A 21,986-nucleotide genomic window follows, 5' to 3' on the forward strand; every position below is an offset into this window, starting at 1 on the left:
AGGTTCCATTTGGCCTGTGACATTTAAAAATATCTGTCCAGCCTTGGCATATAGAACCCAATACCCCCAGCTGTTTAAATACCACCGCCTCGTTCGGCCGGCACATGCCTGTGCTTCCAGTAAAAGCGTAAGTTGACCCAGAACAACACGGGGCCACCCGAACCCTCTGTTCCAATCGTGCCCATCTTAATTTGGCTCCTCTGTCAAGTGCACCGTCCGCCGGAGCCCATTCCTGACCCTACAAGGAGAAGACAGGCACAGGCCTGGGGGGGCTTTGAGCGGCAGGGCAAGGTGTGGGCCATCTGTGTGCCCGTGACACGGGAGCACATGCCTGGAGCGTGGTGTGATGTCCGCCACAGCTGTCCCTCCCCTCTCCCTGGCTTCCGACCCCATCGGGCCCCACGGCCCTGCTATTAATACAGCGCGAAGAGGCCCGGCAGCTGGCCGTGGCAAAATCTTTCCACACGGACAGTGACAACTGACATCACACTGATTTGGGCTCTGTATGTTCCAAATGCGCATTCTTTTAGAAAGAGCAGAGCCGGGATTTGCCTGGTCACCAAAAACGGGTCTGCGCTACTTTGGGAATCGGAAAAGTGTCCAGCGATCAATGTAGGGGCCTCTACCGGGGGACCCAGGAGAGGGGCGGTGGCTCCAGGAGGTTCCTGGGGCTCCAGGGGTTGGCGTCTCCTCCCCTCGCGAGGGTGCCCTAGATCCGTGCAGGGATGGAGTGCCTCGGGGGTCGGGGGAGGGCCGGGGAGCAGGCTCAGCTACCTGACTTGCTCTCCTTGCGGGGAAGACACTGGCTTCCAGACCCCAGAAGAGTCCAGAAAGAGCTGGTGCAACGGTAGGATTTCCGGGCCAGGCCTTAAAAAGACACCCAGAGACGACGGAGGGGTGAAGGAGGCAGCAGACCTACCCGGGGTCTCACCTCCACCTCTGCACGCTTGGAAACCTCCGTAACGACAGGCTGACAAGTTTAAAAGTATGCACGTGAGAAAAGAGTCAACCAAAACGCAACAAAATTTGAATTCGATGTTCAAAAATACCCAACGCATATTCACAACACATGTGTGGAAAAAACCCCAACAAACTGCTGAGAACCTAGCACGTGCCAGGAACACTTCTCACTTGGTATGAAAGAAAGGGCAGGCGGGGAGCGGAGCCCCGGTGCGCCGGCCGGTCACAGCCTGGCCCGAAAACCACGTCCTCGGCCGGGACACGACGGGTCCCCTCCCCGCATGCCCTGGATTCATTTCAACTGTCCCATTCCATTGACCCATGGAGACCGTCTCAACACATACTTTTTAAATTTAGGACTTACAAGCACACAATGAGCCAACCTAAGCAAGACACAGCCGGGAACCGCATCTACTGGACGGCCTTTCTCCCCCGCCCTCGCCCACCTTCTGTGCCAAAGGAGCAGAGCCACAAATCTCCGGTTTATCACACGCGTGCCTCGAACGTGTTCCTTTTATCGTGTACGTATTAGCCTAGTTTTGCTTGCCTTTGACCTGTCTGAAAAGCGTATCCTACCCCACTTCTGGATCTGTACTTTTAGGCACAGGCTCTTTTCTGGCATTTTCTGGCATCCACTCAAGAGCCAAGCACATGATGGGAGAAAAGAGCCACCTCCCCCCCGCCCCAAATCCCCGGAAAAGCCCCTCATGAGAGAAAAGGCCTCAGCACAAAGCGGGGGAGTGGGTGGGCCCCTGCGAGGCCCGTCGGCAGGAAGCGGAAGGTGCCTGGGCTCGCGCTCCCGTTGTTTGGGACAGAGCTCTGCGGAGGCCAAGGGCATGGGTTAAAGCCTCACCGATAAGCCTGTTTCTTGGCTGCGTCTGCAAACAAAAACACGTGAGGTGACGGCAAATGTCATGGAAAGAAAATATGCCCCAAGTAATTCAGTCCTGTCGGAGCTCAACAGGCTTCAGCGGGTTGGAAGCAGAATGCTTCCTTCCCACCAACTCCTCAGCCAGGAGTTGCCTTACTAGATACCAGGGTCGAAATCTCCGTCCCCCTCGATGGCAAACGTCTGTTGGCAAGAATACGGCACACAAGACAGGAGGTCCACCTGTCATGCTATCTTCGCTAGGGTCCAGTCGGGGATTCTCCCCGGTGGATGAACGGACTCAGCCCCTCACTGCATGCTGCGGGGAAGACAGGGCCGCCCCGGACAAAGGCGGTGCCGAGGGGATTCCAAGGGGCCAAGAGCCAATGCTGTCCATTTTAAGAGCTATGCATTTATCTCCTTGCGCATTTAAAAAATTCTTAGCCAGAAGCCAAGTGATATTGGGATAATTTTCCTTTAAAACTAAATTCATTTACATAAATACAGCAAGTTGGTTTAAAGAACCCCGTGAAGCGTAGCTATAGAACGGGAATAAGGCAAAAATCATCTAGCTAGTATGGAAACAACTGAAGTTTGAGCAAGGATCTCAATACTTCTAAAGGACTATAGATTTTTTTCTAATTTCTATAGTACTTTTGAAGTCAGAGAGTTTTTGACTACATTCTCTGCCTAAAAATGGCCATTCCCTCCACACTCCAGGCCACCTCCCACCTTCTCTGTTCCAGGCAAGCCATGTGTTGGGCACTTCCAATGGCCCTGCTAGAGAGGGTACACTGGGCCCTCGGCATGGAGTGCGTGGGTTGGGGGGGGGGGGGAGCGGGGAGGAGGGGCCCAGAGTCCTGGCCGCTGATGCTGAACCAAGCCGCCAACAACCATGTGGTCACTTACCTCGGCTCTCCGGTCAGAAACCCCCAGGGAAAGGTCTCAGAGAAAGTTCCTGTTTTCTTTCTCCCCAGTTTGCTCTTTTCCTTGCGTTTCCACCACGACTTCAGAAACACAGTTGGGCAAATTTCCCTGTTCATGCAGAGAGTTCAACCAGTTTAACTAACAGGGGCTCCCACAGCAGACCTCTCTCTCTTCGGAGAGAAGCCTATTTTAAAACTAGTTGGAGATGGGAAGTCACTCTTTTAAACATGCTAAAAGTAATATCAATGTTAATCATGTCATTAATTTTATGTATATATGTAACAATGTTGTCATATTAATAACAATACTAATATCACTATTAAGAAAACCTAGGACGCCCCTACAACTCAGTTTGCAGGGAAGCCCTGGTTAACCCGTCACGCCAGCACTCCCTCCAGTTACCGCGGCTTTTCACGCTCAAAAATGTCCGTGTTGGATGATAAATCATAAGGGAACTCTGCTTATGCGCTGTGACTACCTCGTCTATGCCGGCAACGAGCCGGGCAGGAAGGAGGGCGGGGGACAGGGTCCTCGATCTCAAAGGCTGGCTGGAGAGCATTCTTTCAATTGTGGTCATTCCCAATCTAAACTGTCTAGATCAGGGATCGGGGGAGGACGTCTACCAAGCAGGTTCAAAATGATCACGTGATCAGAGCACTGCTTAGAGTTCCCGAGGGGACACCGGCAAGAGCGGTGTGTCGATGCTGTGTCTCAGAGAACTGCGTCCCCTTCGTAAGAACTTGAAGAAACTGGGCGTAGAGCCTGTTCGGCGGCCTCTCGCCTCGTTTCCCTCAGTGAGGTCTCCCCCCACCTCCCTTGGTGGCAGGTCTGGGAAATCTATCTCACTGAAGTTCAACCGCCAAGGTCATGGCCCTCAGGAAAACAGCTCCAGGATCTGGCTCCAAATTGGAGGGGGTCTGGCCACAGACCTGGTGTCACTGCTCTCTTGGCCAGAGCAACTGGGTGGTGTGAGGACAGACACACACTGCTGGTGGGGACACACTGGCAGTCTTGTACTAAAGGGAAAACTGAGTCAAAGCTCCGTGTCTACCCGTGACCTACCAGTCCTACCGCTTAAGATTGACCCTAGAGAAACCCCTGTAAACGTGTGCCCAGAAGTATGTGCCAGGACAGGGGACCGAGGAGAAATAAGCCAAAGTGGACATCAACTGGGAAGTGACTGTCAACGGTCTCCTACCGGGACCAGGGATGACAGGGTGACGACTGGAAAGAACAAGGGAGATCCTGGGTGAACCAACCAAGGGCCTCCAAGCTGACTCTGCCAAGTGACAGAAATGTGACTTGTGTTTTTTGCAACGAGGCATTTTTCTACGTGAAGCTGATAGCCTCGGGGGAATTTGAGAGGTGGAGTATGGAGACCATGGCCGGTGGGGGCGGGCCATTAAAGCCGACGTTGGCCCTAGCCCCAGTCTGTATTATTAACTTATTTATGATAAACCGAACCCACACGCTCCACGTGTAATTAAACACTGCTTTTTTTTTTTTTTTTTTTAAAGTAACAGACGGGAGAAGCTGCTGACACCTCACCGGTCTCACAGAGGAGGCATCTTGAAAAAGGGTCCTGAGAACGACGGATTTGCCTTTCTTGTACGTAATCCCCCTATTCTGGGGACCACCTTTGAGTAATTTTTGAATAACCAGCAGGAAAAGAGTGTCGCCAAATGATCTTAGCTTTAACCTTGCCCGAGTCCTTCCCGGCTGCCGTGTGGGCCTTGCCAGGCTTGAGAATTAAGGGCATGGTATAGTTCTATTTCGAGCTTTGAAACCACTCCCAGCCAGCTCTTGCTTTGCTCTTTCTTTAATAAGGAGCCGGCAGAATGTCAGTTCTAAAGTGATCAAGAGGAGAAGGCGAAGCTGTGAACTGTCCGTTCGGATGCTAACAAAAAATAGTTCTGCTATCAGGGGGGTGGACATCCGAGCCCTCGGTTCACGTTCTGTGTCTCCGTGAAGATACTCCACTTGGTGTGCCGCACGGGGACCGAAGCAGGACGGTGAAGAATCCAGTCTAGGAGGGCTTCCGCCACAAACCAGCAGGGCCGCCTTCTCCGAGCCTCCGTTTCCTCACCTGAACGACCAAGGGGCTACGACTCGATCTCCAGTCCCTCGCAGCACCAGACAGCTTCTATCCACAATGACTCTGGCTGGAAACTCAACTTGGGGGCCTCTCCTGTACTGCCCTTCCCACTAGACTCCTCCGCGCCACTCCAGCGCCTCCCCGGGGCTCTAGACCCGCCCCATCCTTCTGCCTGGTGGATTCCTCCTCACAGGTCGTGCGGCACACTTCTAACTCAACGAGCCAGGGACAGAACTCACCCTACTCCCCACCCCTGCCCCTTCAGCGAAAGGCACGGGCTTCCCTCTGGTTCTGGCCAGGCATCCTTCCTCACACAGCAGACTCCCTGAATCCATGCGGCTGCCAAGCCGTGCTAGTCAACTTCCCAAGTGACTCTCAAGGCCACTCTCACTACCACTGGTTTTATGCATTTATAGAACCATCGACCTTCCGCAGACCCAACTACTCCCATCATCTCTAGCTTCCTTCAAATTCCAGCCCCCGAGCCCATGGCCAGAGAGTTTTTTGAAACAGACGGCTTGACTGTGGCACCTCCCGGCCATCAGGATAAGGGTTTCCCACCATCCTAAGGGCGTTCAACACACAAGACTACACGTCGTCCTGGCGGGCCAGAGGCCCGACATGGCAGCCCCTGTTCACCCCCCAGACTCACTTCACTCTGTACCCCATGCTCGCGCTGACCTTCTGCAGGTTCCCCTCACGCGTTCGGTCCCTCCCAGCAGAGGGCCCGCGGACACGCTATTCCCGCCCTGGAACTGCACCCCCCCCCCCCCCCCCCCGCCACATGCTCATCCTTCAGTTCACGGCTCAAGTGTGCACGTATCATTTTCTCAGGGAAGTATTCCCTGACATGCCCAAATCTAGGAGAGCTTCCTCTCCCGTACACTCTGAAAAAAGAAAACACGTTTCTTTTCCAGTGCCCTTAGCTTGGGCTGCAACAACACTCTCCTTAATATGATGATTCATTATTTCCAGATCCCCCACTGAGTGCACCAAGTGGAGAGAACGAGTCTGATCCAGGTCACCAGCATATTCCTGGTGCCCAGCGTGTCCGTAGCAGGTCCTCGGTGCCTTTCTGGACCTCAAACCATGTACAGAAGCCACCACAGGGGAACCGGAAACGTGTATGGACAAAACCCGATGTGATTGGCCTCTCCAACTTTCCAGCAGGTGCTTTCTCACTGGGCTCCTTCCCATCTTTACCATCGCTCTCCTGCCTACTGGCCTTTGCCACCAGCTTTGCCACCACCATCATCCCGACCACCACGGTCAGTGACAGCTGCCACCAGTCAAACGACTGGTTCGGAGTTTGCTTGTTACAGACCCGCTGCTAGGCACTCTCTATCTCTTTTCCTCATTCGATCCTCTCGGTAACCCTGGAAGGCAGGGGTTTGGGGACCTTTAAAAGGCCATTTTTGCAATTGAGGAGACAAAAAGCCAGACAGGTTAATGCCACTGGTCAGCTCTGAAGCAAAGGGTACAAGACGCACATCCAGGCCCATCTGGTCCCCAGTCTGGTTTCTCACCTCTTACCCCTCTCCGCCTCTCTGTTGGGGCCCTCTCAGGAGATGCCACCTTGTTTCCTCTTAAAAGTCACCTAAATACTGTCAAAGAAAGGACATTGAGAGAAAACCCCTTTAAAAAAAGAAACACCATGAGGATGTCCCCATCCCATCCCCTCTTTAGTAAAGGAGGAAGGACTCTACTCGGCCGTCAGAGAGCACGGAGAGGCACTAGGGAGGGTGAGAAGACCTAAAACATCAACCTGACGAAATGACATGACTGACCAGAAGAATACACCAAATTTATTTTTAAATAAAAACAGAAGCCCAGGGGCGCCTGGGTGGCTCAATCGGCTGGGCGTCTGACTTTGGCTCAGGTCATGACCTCGCGGTTCCTGGCTTCGAGCCCCGCATCGGGCTCTGTGCTGACAGCTCAGAGCCTGGAGCCTGCTTCGGGAGCCTGCCCCTCCCTCCCTCCCTCCCTCCCTCCCTCTCTCTCTCAAAAATGATACACGTTTTAAAAGACCTTTTAAAAAAAAGCCCAAAATGACCAAATATTACAAACTATACAAACTAAACTATTACAAAGAGGACATGGGCTGGAAGTTCCTGATTTAGAGATTTCAGACAATGCTAAAATGTCAAAGAAATGTGAGCTGACAACCTGGGGTTGCCAACTTATTTTTTTTAACATTAAGTAAAATCGTTTAAAAAAATGAAATGAAAACAAAATTTTGAGAAAAAAAAAAACTAAAAAACTCTCAAAAATCTTAAACCAAAAAACTCAAATTACTATCTATTGTGATTCAAGAAGAGAGGACAGTGAAATACCAAGAGGAAGGAAGCTTATGTAGATTCCATTATCAAGAACAGTCTGCGGGGGGGGGGGGGGGCCCCTGACTGGCTCAGTCAGGAAGCCTGGGATTCTTGATCTTGGGGTGGGAGTTCAAGCCCCACTTTGGGTGTAGAGATTCCTTAAAATCTTGGAAGGAAGGAAGGAAGGAAGGAAGGAAGGAAGGAAGGAAGGAAGGAAGGAAGGAAGGAAGGATCACTGACTTCACCTCTCTCCCTCACGCAGGAATCCCTTCGACAAAATCCTCTGCACCCTTCACTGAGGGTTTGCTTGAGCAGGCTGCTGGCTGCCTCATAAACCAACCAATTCTAAAAGTCGCCGAATCTGAGAAAAACGCCCCCAAATCAATACTGTCCCTATAAACACATAATAAACAGCCCAAAAATATAATAAAAAAAGAGAGCCCTTTCACAATGGCAACACAAGTAGCAAATGCTTGGGAGATACAGGATATATTTTCACATCTCAGACTCTACATGTGATGTACCAGAATCATGTCAAGAAAACACAAATCCTTAATGAGAGAGACAGAAACTCAAGTAAATGAAGAGTGAGGTCATACTGGGGCCTAAGGCTAAATGCAGAAAAGATGACAGTCTTCCCCCACTTAATTTATAGAGTGAATGCAATTCCAGTCAAAATATCACCAAGGTCATTACAGAACTTGATAAAAATGGTTCTTAAATTCTAGAGGAAAATAAATGGGCAAAACTATCAGAGGGTTCTGAGATAGTATGCCTGCCGTAAGAAGGCATTTGCCCCAGCAGATCTTAAAATACAGTATAAAACGATGATCATTAAGGCTGTAAACCAATCACAGTAAAACACTGGGGAAAGATGTTACGATCTAACAAACGGAGCAGGAATACACTAGCTATCAGCTTTAAAAAAAAAACAAAACACACAAGCCACATTATGCCACAATAGTCTGGCTGGATGTTTTTCAAAACCCTCTTATCTCAAGTGTGGACAGGAAGTTTTAGGTTTAACTAATTAAGCAACATCAGGAAATTTCAAAGCGACAAAGATGAAGGTTTCCGACAATCGGAAAAAAAAAAAACAAAACACCTTTCTGCTTCCTCTGTGTTTTCCCACGGCCATCTCAAGCCCCACTGTCTCCTTGCTGGCGTGTTTATTAATGACATCCTCTTGTCGGACTCTAAGCACAAGTGTGGGTGAGGGAGATGTGAGAGGCGGACGGACACGGATCTTCCGTCCGGGCTCCCTGGCCAGGGCCCTGCGCCCCGTGTCACCCAGCAGGCCCCACGCGGCCCGGGTTACCTGCTGGTTAGCTTCCTAATGACAAGGACTGTTCTCAAGGGCAATTGGGATTGAAGTCTGCACTGGCCTCAAAGCAAAAGAGACCCCTGTGCGTTGGAAAAACACGAGTCTTCTCTCGTTCCGTGGGGGAAGAGACGGCTGGCCGTGAGGCCGCGTCTAGACCAGCAAAGGGAAAAACTCCCAACGGACAATGATCTGCAGCCAAAACCATGAGTGGAAGGGGGAGACGCCACGGCCGGGCTAGGAGTTTTCGCTTCTGATTTTGCTCACTTCTGCTGTGTTATTCTCCCGAGTTTTAGGACACTGCCTTTAGCACGTGCGGCGTGGTGTCCCAACCGTGGGCCCCCCTGGAATCTGTACGGTCCCCGCACGGGGACGGGCCTGGAGATCGCCGGGGCCGCGTGTCTCGGGAGGAGGGAAGGGCCGGGGAGAAAAGACAAGGCGAACCCGGGGCCGCCCCCACAGGAAGCGGAGGTGGGAGCCGTGGATTGCATGCAGCGCCGCATCACTCTCCCCCACGTCCGCCTGGGCAACGGCGCCCCGCAAAACCAAAGGGAGCCACACACCCCGACACCTGTGCCGGGCCGGATGCAGCTTCACCAGACCGACCGACCGCCTTTTGGAGAAACAAAGCCCGGCTCAAACAACAAACAATGCCTCGAATCCTCTTGAACTCAAAGCAGCGCTACAGTGAATGAGGCTGATTCCCCCCGTTACCAGGACGGCCTGATTACAGAGCCCAGAGCCATTTGCCTGAAGATAATTGCCTCAATTCCCCACTTCACTTCGCACGTATAGAAACAGTCCCAATCTGCCAGAGCCTCAGTGACTAGATGTGTAAAATTGGCCTAATCATATTTTGAAGAGCTCGAGCGGAAAGGGTTTCTATGAGCGTGAGCCTGAACCACGACACCAACTAAGAGTTTCTCCCCTCTGGGCTCGCTGCTCGCTTGCTCACTCCCCCACCAAGTCTGAAGGGGTGAGTCAGAGTCTCGGCGGATGGGAGAAAAACAATGTTGAGGCTCCGTGTCAGTGCTGCTGGCTGGAGGAAGAGGTGGGGTGGCCACGAGAGCGGGACGCAAGGTAAAACCACGCACCGGAGGACGTTCCGGGTGGCCCAGTCCTCTGCAAGCAGCAGCCCACCAGCCACAGGACGAGCCTGGTGTGCAGGGCAGGGGGCACGTCTGAGACCAGAACCGCCCGGACTGCGGGCGACTTGGGACACTGAGGTGTCAGCCGGCCGTGGGAAACAACCAGACGAGCTACAGTGTCAGTTGGGGGTGGGCAGATGGGCAGAACCCGACCCGATTTCGACAGGACGAAGGCCAGGCAAATGGCCAGAGTCCAGAGTGCGAACCAGGGGCCATACGGAAGCGGAGAGCTAGGGCCAAAGCAGGGCAAGGCAGGCACCATGACCAACAAGAACCTGCAGGCCCAAGCTTATGCTCTGTCTCCATGAGGGAGCTTCCAGACCCTTCCCGTTGGATCAGGAGCCTAGAAATCGCTCCTGTGGCAGAGGAGGGTGGGCAGGGAGGCTGGTGGGCGGGTGTTGGATTGGCGGGAGAACCTTGGTAGAGCACAAACCCAAGGGACGGCAAGGCCACTCTGGGAAGACACCTCCTAACGGCTCTGTACACGGGAACAGGGTTCACTTCTGATCCTGGCTCCCTGTAAAAACAAAGGACATACACAGGGTGCCATAACCCCAACGATGGCCCGGACACAATCCCGACGGGTCAAAAAGAAGGTTACTTTCCCCCTATCATTTGCTTGAAGCTCCAGATGGCATTCCCCCCAAATCACAAAATCAGGAGCTTGGGACTGTCACGGTTTGTACTGGTGAGAGCCCATCGATACCACTGCAGTCTGAATAACAGCAAAACAGCGCCCCAGAGACATGAGCCAAATGCTTCTGTACTGTACCCAGACCTCTTTGGGGGCCAGGTGGGAGGGGCAGCACCAGATTCTCAGCGGGCCTGAGCCTCTGCGGCTCACTGCCACGGGGCAGGGGTGGGGGATACTTTAAACTCCCTGAATTCATTTCTACCCAAAAGAAAGTTTGTAAAGCTCTCCATCTTGACAAGCAGTCCTTTCCAACGGTTGTCCAAAAAAAAAAACCACAAAAACAAAAACAAAAAAACCCACACAATACGTTCAAGCGTGACTATACCCGCTCCCCTGGCAGAACAGAACCAATCTTTTACCTCATGTCTCATCTCGGAAGCTGTGTTGGTGTCTAGGGGACCCGTGACAATAGCCTGTCAAGCCTTTTGAGAACCCCCGTACTCCATCTCGGTCTCCCCCAGAGCGACAGCTCGTGCACGGTAGGCACACAGAACAGATGGACTGAGAGCCAGCCTCTCACGGCTTCTTACAAAACAAGAAAATCTCCAAAGTCAGACGAGGGGGGAAAAAAAAAACCCACCTTTTTCAGAAACCCACCAGATGAACTCCCCCTCTGCTCGCATAAACACTTCCTCAGCCTCTTCCCTCAGCAGCTTATGTACCTCGTGTAGGATTTGTTATTTCGGCACCTGTTGGCAGCCCCCTTTTTAGAATTTGGGGGCACCTCGCGCTGCACGCGTGTCGGGGGGGGTGAGACCGCGGCTCATCCTCGATTACTACTGTCCCCCCCCGCCCCCCCACGGTGCCTGCGACAGCATCCCGCTCACGGAAGTGACTCAACTCCTCATGGCTGAAGAGTCAATTTCATTCCTAATTTCCGGGACGGCTCTGGGAGGCAGAGGAGGAGTACAGTTAATAGACTTCACTCATTTCTTTGCTCCGACAAGTGAGTTGTGGAGCCAAGCGCCTCAGAGCCCGGACCCGGCCATGAAAGCCGTGCACAGCGGACGGCCGCTTCCATCCCATACACCTGTTTGCTCATGTCCCGAAACTGCCACCCGAACATTCCTTCCTGTCACTGAGCCGCACGCACTTTCAAATGCTTCTAAAATAGAAGCAGACTCGGAAGGGCATGTCCATCAGTAGAGCCCCCAGCCCCTCTCCCAAGGTCTCCAAATGCCTCTCATGGAATCAGAATCCGAGTTGAAAAGAACTTTGGCACGCATCAAGTTCCAACTCTGCCCGGCTCATGAGTCCCATGGAAAACATCTCCAATATGTGCTCATCTGTCCTTTGATTTAACACCGCTTCTGACAAAGAGCCAACTGCTTCCTGACAGCCGTTCCATTTCAGGGCCCTAATTGTTAGAATATTCTTCCTGGGGTTGAGCTGAAATCTGCCTGTTGTAACTACTACCCATAGCTTATGATTTTGGCCTCTGCAGCCACATAAAATACATCTCAGTGCCCGTTCCACAGGACAATCCTTTAAGGGGCTGAAGACAATGTTCTCCACAATTCATCCCAATCAGAACCTTATTGTATGATGCCCTGATGGCCTGGGAACCGCGCTTTCCCGTCCGACAGGTTGAGGAGCCTCCCTCCGGCAGAGCGCGAAGGTGACATATGACCACACTTTATTTACCGGCAGACAGACAGAGCCCCTCGCTCCTTAGCCTGCTAACAACACGAGGTCGTTCATCACTGGCTTGCTCCTTTTTGAAATTCACTCTGCAGCAAGCACTTTTTAAAGTCATGCACGTAATGCATTTTAAACAGCATTTTCTGCCCAGATCCATTTGCTCGACCTCGGCCCTAAGTGCGAGATGGAACAGTATTTCAGTGCAGTCCTGCTGCTCCAGGAGCCCGTGCGGAATGCGTACCGAAATGTATTTGTAACCGTACAGGACTGGGGCTCTAAAATGCAGTGTTTTGTTAAATGTTCATTTGCTGATTAAAATGCATCTTGCAAAGAAAGTGCATTACTAATGCAGAATCTAGTCCAAAAATACGTATTATGTAACGCACATTTGTTAATAACGCAGGCAATCTCCGTGTATCTGTATTAGTGGATCAGCTCGCGGCTGCCATCTCCATTACAGGCATAGAGCACTCCTTCTGAAAAACGGAGTACTTTCTTATGAACCCTAAAGAATCATAATCCACCTCGTTGCTGACAGCTGGCATTCGTCTCCATTGAAAGGGCATTCACCAGCACCCACATATTCCTGATTTTTTTTTTTTTTTTCCCAGTGTGCCTTGAAAAACCACTTGAACGATGTCTTTATGTTCCTTACACCGTCAGGGAGGCTGCGCTAATTGAAACGAATAAAGCAGGTGGGTCAACGTGAGTAAAACCTTTAGAGCGGTCCCTCCTCACCGGGGGCTGAGCGAGAAGGATTTGAGCTGGGCGGCTCCAAACAGCCCGTCCGGCGTCCCACACTAATTTCCACATGATGGTGGGAGCCAGGCACTTGTGACAGTAAAACGCTTTCAGTTTCTCTGCACAGTGTGAGAGTGGGGCACAGCTAGACTACAGACATGTGTCCTTGCATGGGGTTTGCCAAATCAATGCCACTTGATTAGACCAATCAGTACTTGAATGCCACAAACTAACTCGAAGAACACAAGATGCAAGGGAGACACAGCCAAGAAGCCAGGTCAGGAACATTCTAGAATGTCCCCAGCCAAGATGCAGAAACAAACAAAAAAACCTCAACATGGCAAAAGCGGTGGCTAGAATCTTGCTAAGGTCTATACTCTGGATTTGACAGCTGTATGCGGGCATGGTGCTGGCGATATATGAGGATGAGTTCCACCAGGCCGCCTAACCGCTGTAGAGAGAGGCAGGACTCTTTAGACACCAAGAAGGGAGCACCAGGAGGGAAAGCCTGGTAGACAGGCTCGAAAGGGAAACCAGAATTAATGAGAGGTCATGCCTCTCCACAGCCCCCCCATATTGAGTCAAAGACAAAAGCAAAACAAACCAGCAAAACCCCACCTGTCCCAGGCAGAGCAACTTTGTTGACACATCCAGGGCCTCTAGGAAGACGATTTGGCTCTGAATTACACCATTGTGGTCCACACCTCACCAGGGAAGGCATCGTCCACGACCCAGAAGAAGCGGTCGGATCACAGAGGGAACTCAAAAGCTTCCGGAGGACCATCCTTTCCTGAGCAAAGATATAATAACTCCAGGGATCCCCCTTCAGGAGGACGCATTTGGTTTTGCAGGGCTGAGAAAGAAATGTATTCATTTCCTCCAACCTTTTAGCCTTCGGGGTTCAACAGGGTCTAGGGTGGGTAGCCACCACCTAGCCCCGAGACTCTGATTACCTGATAGTTTTCTCCTGCAGAACCCGAGCTGGATCAAACATTGGTGGGCAAGGAGGGATTCTGAGTCGTTTAACGTTCTGATTACCAGCAGATTAGTCCTAACTAGCCTTTCCTTAATTAATGTAAGTTTTCTTTCTTTCTTTTCTTTCTTTTTCTTCCTTCCTTCCTTCCTTCCTTCCTTCCTTCCTTCCTTCCTTCCTTCCTTCCTTCCTTCCTTCCTTTCTTTTTAACTCCAGCACCTGGAGCAGAGCCTGGCGCAATGCTAGGCAGTCAATAAATATTTGCCGAATGAATTAGCTTTGTTGAAAACCTATCTCTGTATGAAACGAAAGAGCTTTAAGGGGTACCCCATGAGATCTGCTTGATAGCTGACCAGCCTGCAGCGCCCCACAGGGGCAGAGAACTGACTAGACCTGCTGAATATCAGCTCGGAACGACTTCTCTTAACTAGTGGTTCCAGCTAATTAAAGTCTGTCTTCCAGCGCCCGATCTCAGCCAGAGCTCATGGCGGTCCACTGATGGGTTTGTGGACTTGCAACCCCTCACCCCGCCTGTGGGGCCCTTCCTTGGAAAGACGCTTGTTTGTCCATGAGGTAATTAACCAGTTGAGACTGGGGGGGGGGGGGGGGCGGCGAGTGTTTTTCCCAAACGCTCTTAATTACCGTCTCTGGAACAGATCCCCGCCAAAGGTGGTTTCCTGATTAATGACTGCCTGAGGTCACCATCCTCAAACTATTAAGCCCTTGGAAATCGCCTGTGGCTGGATCATTAATACCCACGCATAGACCCTCATTTCATTCCGCCGAGTACCTGCAACTTAGCGGTCTGGTTTTCAGCTTTATTTTACCGAGGATGCTGGGGCCGAGGAGGGGTATGGACCCCCTCGGAGAACCCATACCCACCCTAACCTGTGGCTAGCTCGCTCACTCGTTTTGTTCCTTGGCACCCGCCAGGGCCCCCGCCCCTCGCTTCGCCCCAATCCTTCCAAACAAGGTTCCCTCCTGCCACCTGCCGGCCCACTAGGGTCTGCGCCACGGGCTCAGCGCCACAGCGCAGCTCGCGGGGAGGCGCCCCCGCCTCCTTACTGCACATGCCCGGCTGAAGTCCGGGCGCGCAACTTTGCAGAACCTCTCCGCCGCGTCCCTCCCCGCCTCAGTCTCCTCATTCCTCTCCCAGGCGAGAGGACCAGCGGAGGCACCTCTCCCGGGTCTTAGACCGCAGAGTCTGAGACTTAGAGAGAGGAGCCTGGGAGAAGACAGACTCTCTCTTCCCCCTTTTCCCATCCCTTCTTCTTGCTCAGAGAGGCGAGCGGAGGCGCGGAGCTTTAGAAAGTTGAGTGGTCAGGAAGGTAGGTGCTTCCCTTTTCCCCCCTCACACCGAGGTGGGGCTGGGACCTCCGGACCCAGCTTCTCACCTCGTGGGGTGCACCCTTTTCGGCTGCAGCAGCCGATGCGCATCGGAGCCGCTCTCTGCAGAGCCAGAGGGCGGGTGGGCTTCTCGGTGTGCGCCTAAGAGAATGGATCGTAGGTCCCGGGCTCAGCAGTGGCGCCGAGCTCGCCACAACTACAACGATCTGTGCCCACCTATCGGCCGCCGGGCAGCCACCGCGCTCCTCTGGCTCTCCTGCTCCATCGCGCTCCTCCGTGCCCTTGCCACCTCCAACGCCCGCGCCCAGCAGCGCGCGGCCGCCCAGCAGCGCCGGAGCTTCCTTAACGCCCACCACCGCTCCGCCGCCCAGGTGTTCCCCGAGCCCCCCGAATCTGACCACGAGCACGAGGAGGCAGACCTCGAGCTGTCCCTCCCCGAGTGCCTAGAGTACGAGGAAGAGTTTGACTACGAATCCGAGAGCGAGACGGAGACCGAGTCTGAAATCGAATCCGAGACCGACTTCGAGACCGAGCCTGAGACCGCCCCCGCCACTGAGCCCGAGACCGAGCCCGAGGACGAGCGCGGCCCCGTGGTGCCCAAGCACACCACCTTCGGCCAATCTCTCACCGAGCGTCTGCACGCTCTGAGATTGCGGAGCCCCGACGCCTCCCCGAGTCGCGCACAGCCCAGCACTCAGGAGCCCCAGAACCCCAGGCAGGGGGAGGAGCCCGAGCCCGAGCCCGAGGACAAGGATCCGAGGGACCCCGAGGAGTCCGAGGAGCCAAAGGAGGAGGAGAAGAAGCAGCAGCGCCGCTGCAAGCCGAAGAAGCCCACCCGCCGCGACCCATCCCCGGAGTCCCCTTCCAAAAGGGGACCCATCCTCCAAAAGGGGACCCATCCCCATCCGGCGTCACTAATGGAGGACGCCGTCCAGATTCTCCTTGTTTTCTTTGACTCAGGTTAGTTGCCCACCGCTAAACTGGGGAAGCCTGGGGTCGGTGTGGGAGCCCGCGGGAGGAGAGGAGGGAGGAGAGGCAGGTTAGGAGGAAGGCGGGAAGATAGCAGGCTCAGCTAGCCAGCCCGGGAGGTGGGTGGGGGTGCCGCCGGCAGGCTGGGAAAGGCTCCCCTGGGCGCCGGGACGGCGCCGGGGGCGCCCAGGTGGCCAAAGGCTTGTTGCACGACGGTGCGCTCCTGGCGCCGGGCTGGAGACAGCCTGAGGTCTCCGAGCTGGTGTCCAGGACGCGCGCCCAGAATCCCTGGCGCGCCCCAGGTTTCCAGCTGCACACCGAAAAGGCACGGGTAAGTCACTTGTTTCATGCGCTCTTTCCCCCCTCTTAAACACTGTCCTCGAACCGGTTGGCCTTGGCAGGCGCCCGAAACGTGGTTCGGAGGTGCGCGCGCCAACTTTCACCGTGCGGGAGCTGCCGCGCTGTAGCGACACTGTTGCAATGTGCGAAAAGTAATCACACCGGGATTGGGCGAGAACTCCGGAGACTGCCGGCTCCGGGAAAAGTCGCGCGCGGCGCTTTAAGACACTCCGAGCCTGGAGCCCAGGTCCCAGCGCTGCCAATTTGGAGCCGCGGGACCTCGGCGCCAGTGCTCCCCGCGGCTGTGCGCTAGTCCTGGCCGCCACCACCCCCTCTCCGGGCGCTCACGGGGCGGGAGTCCGCTGCAAAGAGCGTGCGCACCTGCCCGCGCGCTCCAGAGCCGACCTCCTCGGGACCGCCCGCGGTTCCCCACGAATCACGCGTACTTGGAGGGCTGGCAGAGAAGGTACGGGAGTCTTAGGGGGTGCCCCTACCGGCTACCAGGGTTAGTGGCGCGGGCTTGGTCACGTCGGGGCATCGCTAACCTTTTGGCGCAGCTGATCTGGCGGCGGGGCCGGGTGCAGCCTGGCTGGAGAGGTCTGGGGCTGTTTGCGCACGGACCTGGGGATAGAACAGAGGGGCTAAGAGGCCCGCGAGGCGGTGCCGAGCGGAAAGGTAAAGCGGCACAAGGAACGGGGCTGGAGAGGGGATCGCGTCTTTCATCGGGGTACCCTACAATGCGTCCCCAGAGAGCACGGCACTACCGCGCCGGGGAAAGGTGTTGGATCCGATCCGACGCAAGTCCTTGGGGGATCGGTCAAGAGGGGGCAGGGGCCGGCGGCGGCTTCGGCAGCCTCGGGGAGGGGAGGCGGCGCACCGGCCATTTTCGGCTCGGGTGGAGCTAAGTTTGGAATCCGTAACCTGGAGGTGAAACCGCCCTGGTGTCCGAGCACAAAAACGGCTGCAATCCGGTCACGCACCTTCGGTGCGTAAAGTGTGTCATCTTCGGTGCGTAAAGTGTGTCTTACCTGCCAATCCTGGAGGAAAAGACTGACAAATGAAATGTATTTTACAGAACCTCACCCGGCATGGAAATTGATGTTTTCTTGGTGCGCGCGTGCGTCTCGCTTTGCGCGGGTTTGGGCTAGTCTGCGGAGAATGATTTGGGGGAAGGGGGGAGTGAACCGTTTTTAGGCTCGAAAGGAAAGGATCAGTCGGGTTCTTAAACTCCTAGGGGAAGGATGAGGCCGGAAGGAACACACTTTTCATGGTCCTCCTTCCAGGTCTCTTCTCTGGGAAAGGCGTCGCGGCGCCCCAGAACTTAGTTATGCTGGCTGCGGCGCGCAAATGGCTGCTGGATGCCTGTGTGTCTTCATTAGTATGGACCCGGAGGGCGGTTTGGTAGCCGGGGGCTTCCCTGGGCCGCGGGGAGGGGTCAGAAGTCGGAGGCTGCCGAGGTGGCGCAGCAGGGCCAGGCGCGCGCTGCCTTTGGCTTACCGGTGTGAAATTGCCTAAGTGAGATGGAGCTCTCCGAAGTTGAAATTTCTACTTCGGGTCACCAGTGGGCATATGGCTCCTTTCTGTGGCATTACGTGTTATTTTTTTCCTGTGGTAACGTCTTAGCAGCCTGCGTTCACCAAGTACGACGTCTTTGGTGAATCTGCACAAGAAGCCAGGGTTTGCTTGGCTGGTTTTGGTGTGCTTTTCCGTGCGGGAGCTGTCTTCCCAGACCGGGTAGTGGGGGCGGGGGGGGGGGGGGGGGTCCGCTCGGCCTGCAGAGTTAGGTTTTTCATTGGAGGAATTAGCATGTTGCCGTGTCACAGGGAGAATACACGAGGTTTTTAGGAAGTCCTCAGCGCCCCAGCCCGCAACGTTCACCTCAGTCCTGGTCTGTGTTTGAACAAAAGCCTGGATGTTGAGACACTTGCTTTCCTGACCGTCAGCAATACACATCAAGCTCGTTATTGGGGGTGGAAGTCCCCCCTCTAGGAACACACAGATAGTCTGCCCTCTTTCATAAAGTGCCTCCGTTGTGAAAGCCTGTGACCCACCCACACGCCCCTCCCCCACCCAGCTCCCTTCCCCCACCCTCCGCCCCTCCCAACCTCCCCCACCCCCACCCCTCCAGCCCTGTGTCAGGGTGGAACAGCCATCAGAGATGATCCAGAACCGCTGAGAAATATGCCAGACCCCCCCCCCCCGGCCCCCGAGGAAGTGCCCTGGACCCCCCCACCCCCCCAAGGAAGAGATTTTGCCCTACAGACACTTCAAACCCTCTAACTACCTGAGACGCTGGGGCTCCACTATCTTTTTCTTTTCCCCAGAGGCATTTCTGGCAAGTTCTCCCAAGCATTCCCGACTCACTAGGCTCCAAATTGGCCCTTTGTCTCACCCAGTAGAACTGGGGTTAGCATTTGAATGGGCTCACTTGGCTCCTACAGTTTAGGTGGGGTGTGTCTGGTGAGGAAATTCGCTCAAAAAAAAAAAAAAAAAAAAAAACCCCTGCAGGTTGACCCCGTAAGTGAATTACTAGCCTGTTGCGGTTATTTCTCAGGAGGGGGGAGGGGGAAGGGAAGGAGGGGAGGAGGAGAATAAAGCTACTTAAATGTGATGGTCTGCTCTGGCATTAGGATTTTCCTTTGCTCCGTGAATCATTTACTTAATAGAAATTTGCTTTTTCTTGGACAGAGGTCCTCTTAAAACTCAACTTTCTGAGTTGGAAAATTAGAGCAGTGGTCACATGCTGTGTGCTGTCCAGCCATCTGGCCCAGGTTGACCTCGAAAGTTTGGCAAACAAAACTTTTCATTTATGTTTATCAGAACTCAAGAACCGGGAAGTGTAAAGTTTGGAATTGTTTTAAGAGGATGTTTCTTTAATGCACTCGAAGCTGGTTTTCGCCCCCTGGAACTGCTTACAGCCGTTTCACTCTTTAGCCCTCACTTTTAGCAGCTGGGATGGAAGAGTTCATGAGGAAGCTGAAACTTCCATGTGGGTAAGAATGAGGTCTTTTTTTTTTTTTTTTTAAATAATCTGAATGGAGTTTACTTACTTTACCTGTGTTATCACCGCTCTTCCTGCAGACGGAAGCTATTGAGAGGAAACTGAGCAGAAACCATGGTGTAGGGGAAAGCATGTATCTGTAACAACAACAAAAAACAAATTACTAAACTCAAATTAAGCTTCCAGAGGTGAGACGCCGGCTCAAGGGCTGCCCTGCTCTTAGAAATTGCCCAGCAAGAGGGATCAGGCTCTCACATTATATCTTTAATCCCCCCGTTCCAGAATGAGGGATGGGACACCTCGCCCTCCCTTCGGGGTTTTGACATTCATGACCATTTCCTGAATCTTGCTGCCCCACGAGTGGACAGCAGGACCTATAAGCCCCAAGGACCTCTAGGCCTGGGCCAGCCCCAGCACCTCACTGCCTCAGTTTCCTCACACGGACAATGGAAGGAACTGAATGAGATGTTCACAGTATCCCCTTCAGCTCCAAATGCTTGCAGGCCGATGAAGCCCAGGCTTGCCCAGTCTCACTCCGTCTGTGACTTTAACACTAACGGAGGCAAAAAAAAAAAAAAAAAAGTTGTTCAAGGGTGACCAAATAAAAAGCACCGGTTGTGAAGGAATCTGTTTTGCGTTGTTCTCATTTTGATTTTATCCGATCTGTTTTTGAATGGGTGGCAAAAAAACGGTTCAAGGAGGCAAGTTACGGAATACAGAATCCCACTGGGTCCTGTTACTAGCCTGAGGGGGAAAAATGGCCATCCTTCCGAGCAGATCTTTAAGTGTTTGTCTTGTGCCTGCTTGGTCCCCTCACCTGCTCTCCCCGATCTTCCATCTTCATGTGTGAAAACAAGCTTTTCTGAGTGGGGGGAGCAGGGGGCCTGAAGCCAGCGTTACTGCAGCCTGGAGGTGATGCTACCTGCTCTGGGAGAGAGCGGTCGGACAGCAATGACTCGTGTCAAGTGACCACGAGTGCTTGAATGTATCATTCAGTTACTCGTAAGTGTCCTGATTAGGCCAGACCTGCCAACGCAGCTCCGAGGCTGCAGCTAGTTAGGATAAACCCATTTCCTTAGCTCCTGTGTTTGTTTTTATTATCCTTCCCTCCCAAGAGCTTTTTCAGACTTTTTTTTTTCCTTAATTGCTTCTCTCCCATGAAATTTTAATACCATAGTTATAGAAATTTACTGTATATCTGTTTCTATACTGCAGGACCTTGTAATGGCTAAGATTTTTTTTTTTTTTTTTTTTTTTTTTTTTTTTTTTTTTTTTTGGCACTTCCCCCTAAACCAGTTTTCCTCCATGGCAAATGCACGGGCTAGCGGAGCAAATGGAGTTAAAAAGAAAAAAAAAAAAAATAGTAATGGTTGAACATCCCAGTTTTGGTGGTTTTTGTTTTTTTTTTTTGGCTGCACATTACAAGGCTACATATAAATCTTACTAATGTTTGGTTTTCCCTTTTTAAAAAAATCTCACATCTCCCCCCCCCCCCCCCCCCCCCCCCCCCGCCAAAGCCCCTGGTACCTATCCTGGTGCCGGTGCCCAGTCGGTTCACATAGCAGAGAAGCCAGAACAAACAGCCTAGTGACTTAGTTCTCCCAAGGCCAAGAGTCTGCAGTGCGGGGCCCCTGTCACCTGTTGACAACGCTCAGCCAGGAAAGGCAGGGCATCCAAGATCCAAGAGGAGCTGGCGCCATAGCCCCCGCCTGCCAGCAGACTCCCCATTGCAAGGTAGAATTGGGGAGGCTGCTTTCCTGGCTTTGCACGTGGACACGGCCTATTTTTATTCTATGAGCTTATTTTAGGGTAGGCAGGCTGCAAAGTAACGGGGGGGGGGGGGGGGGGGGGTCAGCGTGCACAGATGGCAGTGGTGCCTGTTAACGTGCGGGAAGGTTTGTGAACAACAAAGGGAAAGGAAGGTGTTGGGGGATCACGGAGAAAACTGGAAGGTAGTGGGAGACACGAACAGTAGGGAAGGAACAGAAGAGAAGATTTGGAGACAGGAGTCACAAAGCCCGTCCGTGTTAGAGCTACAAAGACTAGCACGCACAAATAAGGGGAGATTCAGGGACAAAGAGATTCAGGGGCAACTCCGTGGCCGTCTTCAAAAATCTGGTGGCAGCAGAGGCAGCGTCGGGAACAGCATTTTTAATAGCCAGGCACAGCGGTGGAGGGCCACCCTGGGGCTCGCAGCTTAGGTACCCTTAAGGTCACCTCTCCCTGGAGGGTCTCTACGGTCTCAATTCCATAGGTACAGGGGAGTTTTTGTACACGTGCCTCAGTGGCTTCAACCAAAATGAAAGATTTACAACCTAGGAAATGTCGTTTTATAGCTCAAATCCTAAATCTTGGATCTCAGTTCAGGGAGAGGCCCCGACTCTCACTGGCCAAGGACGGCGGCTAGCTGAAGACAAGTTTCTCCTCCCCCAGGAGAGAGCCGGTTGCTGAATACTCTGGCTTACGTTGCTGTCTCCATTAGAGTTCAAGAGGAGAATGCACCCTGGGAAATTGAGGCTCTGCGCTAACATGAGACCCACCACTCCCCTTAAATGCAGGTTACGGTGCCCAGATGCTCCCAGAGTGCCTGGAAGTTCCGCCATGATTTCCCGGAATTTTAAACAGAGCTCCCGCTAAAGCCAGA

The 21,986-nt window shown here is 53.3% G+C and overlaps 2 protein-coding genes across 10 annotated transcripts in view; one reads left to right on the forward strand and one right to left on the reverse strand.

The window, feature by feature from the left end:
• Positions 1-21,986, reverse strand: part of LOC131486016 (uncharacterized) — a 30,550-nt gene that overhangs the window by 4,054 nt on the left and 4,510 nt on the right. The window contains exons 3-6 of one of the 9 annotated variants that reach the window (XR_009249140.1): positions 19,397-19,479; positions 17,839-18,001; positions 16,887-16,962; positions 2,738-2,863 (exon numbers count right to left, since the gene is read on the reverse strand). Coding sequence is in view for 6 of the 9 variants with exons in the window: in XM_058686092.1 (XP_058542075.1) it covers positions 9,749-10,154; positions 16,887-16,962; positions 19,397-19,479 (565 nt within the window). In the remaining 3 variants the exon portion in view is untranslated. The other 8 variants (XM_058686096.1, XM_058686094.1, XR_009249139.1 and 5 more) reach the window with 8 other exon arrangements.
• Positions 14,813-15,951, forward strand: LOC131486018 (neuroendocrine secretory protein 55-like). The gene is given in 2 exon segments (XM_058686098.1): positions 14,813-15,896; positions 15,898-15,951. Coding segments are annotated over 2 exon segments (768 nt in total). The 5' UTR covers positions 14,813-15,182.

This window comes from Neofelis nebulosa, chromosome 9 (genome assembly GCF_028018385.1).
Source record: "Neofelis nebulosa isolate mNeoNeb1 chromosome 9, mNeoNeb1.pri, whole genome shotgun sequence".
In the NCBI taxonomy this organism is placed as follows: Eukaryota; Metazoa; Chordata; class Mammalia; order Carnivora; family Felidae; genus Neofelis; species Neofelis nebulosa.